The sequence below is a fragment of the Homarus americanus genome, unplaced genomic scaffold, assembly GCF_018991925.1.
Source record: "Homarus americanus isolate GMGI-L3 unplaced genomic scaffold, GMGI_Hamer_2.0 scaffold18703, whole genome shotgun sequence".
In the NCBI taxonomy this organism is placed as follows: domain Eukaryota; kingdom Metazoa; phylum Arthropoda; class Malacostraca; order Decapoda; family Nephropidae; genus Homarus; species Homarus americanus.
This window is the reverse complement of record NW_024749779.1, coordinates 3,782,727-3,790,226: the sequence shown is the minus strand read 5'-3', so window position 1 is coordinate 3,790,226 and position 7,500 is coordinate 3,782,727. Positions and strand designations below refer to the sequence as shown.

The 7,500-nt window shown below is 41.7% G+C and overlaps 1 protein-coding gene across 2 annotated transcripts in view; it reads right to left on the bottom strand.

The window, feature by feature from the left end:
- Window positions 1-7,500, bottom strand: part of LOC121853908 — a 12,666-nt gene that overhangs the window by 3,852 nt on the left and 1,314 nt on the right. The window contains exons 2-3 of one of the 2 annotated variants that reach the window (XM_042348300.1): window positions 5,355-5,667; window positions 782-932 (exon numbers count right to left, since the gene is read on the bottom strand). In XM_042348300.1, coding sequence (XP_042204234.1) covers window positions 782-932; window positions 5,355-5,667 — 464 coding nt within the window. Of the gene's footprint in view, window positions 1-781; window positions 933-5,354; window positions 5,668-5,697; window positions 6,040-7,500 lie in introns of those variants that run through there. The other variant, XM_042348301.1, reaches the window with a different exon arrangement.

Here is a 7,500-nt window from a genome sequence, read left to right as displayed (position 1 = left end):
CCAACCTGCGATCATTCACATGTGAAACAAGAATGCTGTCCATTACACCACAGGTATGTGTTTTAGGTTTATTTATATTAATCAAGGGGTTCCTTCATCCTTAACTTTTTTTATTCTACTGAGATAATATTTTGATTTAATGCTACTTCAGTTAATATACTCGTAGTCTCACTGAAGCTAAAGTTACCTGTGTCAGCTTCTCATCCATAAGACAAAAAACATATATATCACCCAACTTCTGCTTCACTATACTGTATATGGCTGCTTTAACCTGAGCTATTAATGCGTTAACTATGTTATTTTGTTCTACCTGCCTTAACCCTAGCCATTCCTCTGGTCTCAACCCTAACCTTCTCCCAGACCAACCCACCATACCTAAACACCACAATAAAACACAGATTCTCAGTTTTGGTTAATAGCTGTAGAGGCTCCTCGCGTGGAGTGACGTTCGTACCTGCCTGGTCCTGGTAGCTGTCACTAACCGGGGCTTAATCGTGGGAGGGTGGAACGTGTGAGTGATGGGCGACGGTATGTGTGGTGGCTAAATGGTGAACTTTCTACCATTGTTGTTGAGGATATCTACGACAGTGTGTGTGTGTGTGTGTGTGTGTGTGTGTGTGTGTGTGTGTGTGTGTGTGTGTGTGTGTGTGTGTGTGTGTGTGACAAGCTCTTGATGAGTGTATAATACATATTACCTGTTTATATCTGCTCCTATCTTTGTTTAATTTACTAATAACACCAACTTATCCTAAAACCTTTACAACACTCGCCGTCAACTTACTGAAGCATGAGGTTGTGATGGTGAGGGTTGAGAGAGATGGAGGCGGCGCCCAGTTCACACGCCAGACGCTGCATACACTGGTCAGACTCAATGGCCGCGTAGTACACGTTCATCAGGTGCTCGGTCAGCGCCGCTACTGGTGCTTCCGAACCTGGTGACAAAAAGTGCTCATTTAAGAGATTGTTCTTATGATCACTTGCTGTAACTCTTATAACATGAGTACGTAATAGGTATTCTGGTCACGTTTAATACTGTCCTGTATATTCAGTATTTCAGTGTTAATTTCTGTCTCTTTTGAGGGGAATATAAGCCATCTTTTGTTTATTTTTCTCCCAATGTTTCTGTAATATTACCCGAGGAGAATAATTTTCAGGGCGTTTATTACTGACAGAAAAAAATAGGAAAAAGGTCCGGAGTGCAAGAAAACATTATGGCTGCCAATGCATGCAATAATTAAACAAATCCGAGACCTAATATTATGCGGATAATTATCTAGTTAAAATTATTAGATTTATTAGTTCAATACATGACAACTAAACCGAAACATCCGGTATAATTATCACTTTCCAAGAAAAACAACAACTGCGTAACTTCCTAATATTACCGATTTTTTTTGTCTATAATTTCCTGTTAAGGTGAGCATCGATAAGGTTGTCAGATAATGTATTTGCTGGTTAAGGAGTGATGGTTGCCCGTGATCGTAAGGGGAGGTGGGGGCAGGTAGGAAGGAATCAAGTTCTCTTACAATGTTCTAAGAATAATTAAAGGTAAACAAAAATCTTGACAAACATGCACGCAACAACACGGATGTTTATGATCGCTTATCTTCAGGTAAACATCAGGTTTCTCTTTGATAGTTTTATTACACCCCGTAGCAGCTCGGCGCATTACTCGGTCATATTTTATCGCTGCGTCGCTGTACAACCTTGCTGGCGTGACCTCACCCATTTATGTCGTCCTCAGGAGAGATTCAGTAAACCTTGTACTGTACATTATATTGGAAGCGATCAAAATTATTCGTTTTGGTTTTGCCATCAGTTATAAATCCAGTAAGTCAATCGAAAAAAACAAATTCTCATGTGTGTATTTAATCTAGCCATCCGTGACAACACAGCTCGTCCCTATGACAAGTATGGTGGCTGAGTGGTTAGCGTTCTGGGCTGACATTTAAGGAGGAATGTGTTATTGTTATCCGGAGTTTGCCTGTACCAGCAGTATATCTCTACCGGCTGGTGGTAACGGGCGTATTTCTCTACAATGTCCTGGATTCAGTCTAGCGCGATTCTACCAGACCCTGTGGTTGACGCCTTGGGTTGATTGACTCGTAAATTACATGGTCTTCTAGACAAGCCTAACCTGAGTATAGGTTACACTGTTAGGCCACACCCTCACGTGCACCTTCCATAGTGCAAAGCAGGAAAAAAAAATAATCTCGAACGTAATATAATTAATGACAACATTACCAAATGGTCGCAAGTTTCTCACAAATCTCGAAGGAACTAGAAACAAATAATGCCTAGTAGACACAAAATATATCAATAAAAGAAGCAACCAGTGATATATCTATCCTTTAAGATTATTTCCGAGTCTATGCTGTAAACCTTGACGTGATGTGTGGCTGTAAGACTCAGTGGGCACATCATCTCACCACACGTCATAAATACACTTAGTCTGAGATGTAAAGTTAAGCAGTAAAGTTTAGTTCAGAGAAGCTTTACCCAGAACATTTGGTTTGTTACAGAAAAAAAAAATATACTGAATCATAAAATTATATTCTAAGACTTGGCCTGAAGTTAGACATTATACAAGCCTGCTTTTCGGTGAGGTCTTTGGCACTATACTTTGTGACGTCAAGTGTATGTATTAAAATGTCTTGAAATTAATCACAAGTGGTTGTTTCAGTAGAACATCTGACATATAAATATTAGCCCATAAAATATGTGTATCAGTTTCATAAGCCTTACAAATCCACATAAGTAAGAGTTATCTGTTACGAAAGGAAGAGCTGCAATTTTTCTTGAACAAACCCAATATAACACATAACATTACACTTCCAACATAAATCGAAATTAAGACTATGTACAGATAACTACTCCGATGGTCGTGTGAAGTCTGTTTCACTTCTGTGACTTAACTGAATGATTTTTGTGCGTCAGATGTAATTCAGTGACATCAACAGTCTTATAAAATTCACATCATGGTTGGACATTTCTTCGTCGGAACTTTGATTCAACTTAGCCGCCAGAAACTTGGCACTAAGCGAGTTATATAAAGAAATATGGAACAAGGGACAAACTCTGTACAGTAACTTGAGTAAGTTTCTTCACTCTCCAGCATCGTAAAAATTTCGTAGTTTACAAGGCGGTGGGTAATGAAGATCCATTTTGTAAAAATCGTTTTGACCTAAATCTCCATTCAGGGCGCTTCAAATCAACAGGCTGCCCGACACGGCGTTGATTCATTAATATTCATTTGATAATTTGACGGTAGAAAAATGGAAAACATTCTCAGCTGAAGTAATTGCAGATTCTCTCAGGACGAGAACAAGTATTTGGCATAATCACTCACACGAGAAAGTTTCCATTTAACATATATTAAGAAAGATCAAATTTGTATATGAAACGAGATATGTCGCTTTAGTTCCAAACTGACAAGTAAGTAAATGGATTAATAGAAAACTTAGCAATTTTCCGTTGATGAGAAAGTTCTGGGTGTAACTAACATACAGGAAGAATTACTAAGAAATATAACATATAATATATACAGTATATTCTTAGAAACGGTACCTGACGCCACCCAAACAATTAGTGTCCACCAAGTTATTTCTACTGACTGTCCTCTATCTGTTGATGTTGCAAAAGTATCTCATACATCCGAAACTTGTAAGGCACCGGGAAAAAGAGGATGATTAAAGGGTGAACAACCTGTCTCTGTTAATTTTTGAGGAGGGTAACAGTACCAGGTAGAGCGCCAGGTGGAGAGCGTCACCTGGCGCTCCCTCTTGTGTATACCGCAACACCTCCACCACACACACACTCCCCTCCACACCACACACTCCCCACCACCTCCACCACACACGCACTCCCCTCCACCACTACACCACATACACCCCTCCACACCACACACCCCACCACCACCACCACACACGCACTCCCTCCACCACTCCACATACACCCCCTCCACACCACACACCCCACCACCACCACACACACGCACTCCCTCCACCACTACACCACATACACCCCTCCACCACCAGACACGTACACCTCCTCCACCGCCGCCACACACACACCTCCTCCACACCACCACACACACACCCTCCACCACACACACACACACACTCCCCTTCCACCACCACACACACCCCTCTTCCACCACCACACACACACCTCCTCCACCACCACCACACACCTCCACTACCACCACACACACTCCCCTTCCACCACCACACACACACCTCCACCACCACACTTCTCTCCACTACCACCACACACACTTCCACCACCACACACACTCTCTTCCACCACCACACACACACACCCTCCTCCACCACCACACACACCCTCCTCCACCACCACCACCACACACACCACCACCACACACACTCCCCTCCTCCACCACCACACACACTCCTCTCCTCCACTACCACCACACACACTCCCCCCTCCACCACCACACACACACTCCTCTCCTCCACCATAACACACTCTCCTTCCCTCCTAAACCATCACACACTCTTCTCAATCACCACACTTCTTTCCCTTACCACCACCACACAATCCCACACCATCACTACCACACACCCTTATCACAGTATTGTATTCCTAGCACATGTTCTCTTAGCAACGCTGCTTGATATAGTTAGACTTAAAGATGTCAGGAGGATGTCAACATTAATCCAGAGAAAGAAATATATAATGTAAACATATCCCCGAGTCTTAGCTGAAGTTTCTGTCAAGAGTAAGAGTCAGTTTGTTAAAATGTAACCAGTTAAATCTGTTTAAAATAAGGTTAATTGGTTGCCTAAAAACTGTGATTTGATTATGTGAATGAAAGTCAACTGATTCTGTGAAAATAAAAGAGAAAATTGTCGAAAAAAAGGCAAATTAATTGTCTGAAAAGGGTAAATTGATTATGTTTAAAAGAGGGCAATTTGTTTACAAAAAATATGTGTAAAAACATTAACCGTACTCTAAAAAAAGGTGAAATAATTCTGACTGAAACACGAAACTTGATTTTGCCTACAAAAGATAATGATTATGACTAAAATAGGCGATCGAAGATAGGCTGTGTGTGCCGATATTATTTGGTTGCCAGCAGAGTAACTGATGGACAGTGATGAAGGCTGACTTCACTGAAAATTTACCCGAATTGAAGTTGAGTAAATAAATGAACGGAGTGAAGATACTTTGGCATCACCTCCACACGAGGCCACCTACCTGCCTACACACCTGGGGTAGAGTCAGGTAAATTAGAGACTTTACCTAATTAGGAACTTATACACAGACAAAATATGGCATGTTCGCTAGCCTATATTCTGACATTAAGTTGAAAGTAAAACACGTCTACTTACCGTCAGCCTCGCGCTTAATCCTATAGTGCCTACGAGTTGGCCAAATGGCAGATAAGGCCAAGACTGCTAACGCAGGCACAGCCAGGACAGAGGCGGCTTCTGATGCCACGGTGAACAGGCGAGGCGTGATGGACCGCGCCCGGGACCAGAAACTACGAGGTTGTATTGCCCACCCTCGGCTCCGGTACCGTGGCACCCTGTATGACAACTCCGAATACGAGCTATACCCTTGAGCCACAGTGGGAGAGACGGTCAGTGACATGAGCACCAGCAGGCAGCAGGAAAACATAAAGGCGGCAGAAGTTGAAGTCACCTGGAAAAAAAAAATGGAGAGATTACTTACCAATGTCACGACGACGACGACCAGCGGTGTCAACCGTGACTATGTTGGGGAAGAGGAGGGAGAGGCCGGCGATGGCCAGAGCGGGCAGTATATAAGCAAAGTAGTTTTTTTCTCTTCGAGCTGCAGGCCCAGAGCGTTCACCCTGACGTTGGATTTGACCGATACGATCTTCCGCCACAATCTGCTCCCCGCCATGATGCACTGGCACTGCAAGACGACTTTTCTCATAGAAGGCGACAGCACCGAGTGTGGTGGCAATGTGTAAGAAAGCCAAGAGTAACAGGAGCAGGGAGCGAGGCGTGTTGACTGCTGCCATGACGCTGGTGAACTGATTCCATGTTGGCTCCACTATGGGCCTCCCCCCTCCAGACGTTACCACACGTAATACTTACCCGGCAACATGACGCCACAAGAGAGATCACTAGCCCACCTGGAAGGGGATATGATCACGGTTGTACAACTAATTACCGGGCCCTTGCCACAGCTGTCTGCCGTTTGGGGAGATTTTTCCTCGTGAAAGTATTCTCTGAGATCTCTCGCTGATGGAATGAAGACCTCAAATTACCATACACAGACAAGGTGGTATGATATATCGACCTTAGGTTCAGGAACTAATGTGAAATTATTAACTTGCTCGCGATGAACACACCAATATTGAATATAAGGACTAAATCCAAATGATGAGCGCAAAACTGTATTAAACCTGTGTATTGATATACTTAGAGTGTTTGTGGGACTTTGGTGAACGGCACTTACAGTACTGTAGAAGCAAGACTCGTATGATCGTCAGCCTGTCCAAAAGCCTAAAGCTTACAGTGGTATGTATATCACTTTAACCAACCTCTGTTTACTTCAGATAGACCTATTATCACGTCTTCTTGAGCAAAATATAGGTATTAGTGAGATAATGTACCTCTTGCTCTTTTTATCCACAACGATTACAAGGTGTCTAGGTGACGCTACTGGTGACGGGGGAACAGTATATGTTCTGCCCTATGATCACCGGTTATGTATGATGTAGGAGACTTTCTAATGGGTAGGTTCCTTCTACGTAGAGTTAAGGTTAAGGGCTGTGGTGGTAGTTCGAGACATCCCTGGAAACTGGTATTTATTTCTCAAGATATTAATGTCACGTTTTTATCACTAGACAATTAGTACAGTAGTTGTGTTTACTATAATGTGATCCTGACACCGCAGACGGGTTTATCTGCACCTCTTTTGATCTTAATATCTGTTTATATTCTAAGGAACTTAGTTTACAGCACACCTGTACTTACTCGTATATAAATTGAAAAAAAAATGTATTTCTTTAAATTGTGACTAATAAACTATCTTGCAGTAGACTGCGCACAAGAATTTGTTGCTTTATTCTAAGAAACACTGTCCTCATAAAAAATAATCTATCAGTGCATTTTATTTTCATTTACATACCATTGATTGTATCTTCTACCAACTATATTCAATAAATTACAAATCTGTTTTCAGAAAAAAATTCGTTTTTGAAAAAAAATAGACCATAATTATAGCAATCTTTAGTGAAGTTACAGTTTTTGACCATACTTTACTTTTAAAATTCTATTGCCTTCATGAATTTCCAATAGCATTTCAAATTTAGAGAACAAATAAGTAAATTGAAAGAAATTTGCTAAGACTGTTGCACGAAACTATTACTTTACTCAAGAGACAGTGACAATATGCCTTGCTTCGGCGATTTAATGCTGTGCTATCATGAACGTAAATATTATCATTAAAATTATAAATGTGCTCAAGAATATAAAAAAGGTTAGTAGCAAATTTGTTGCG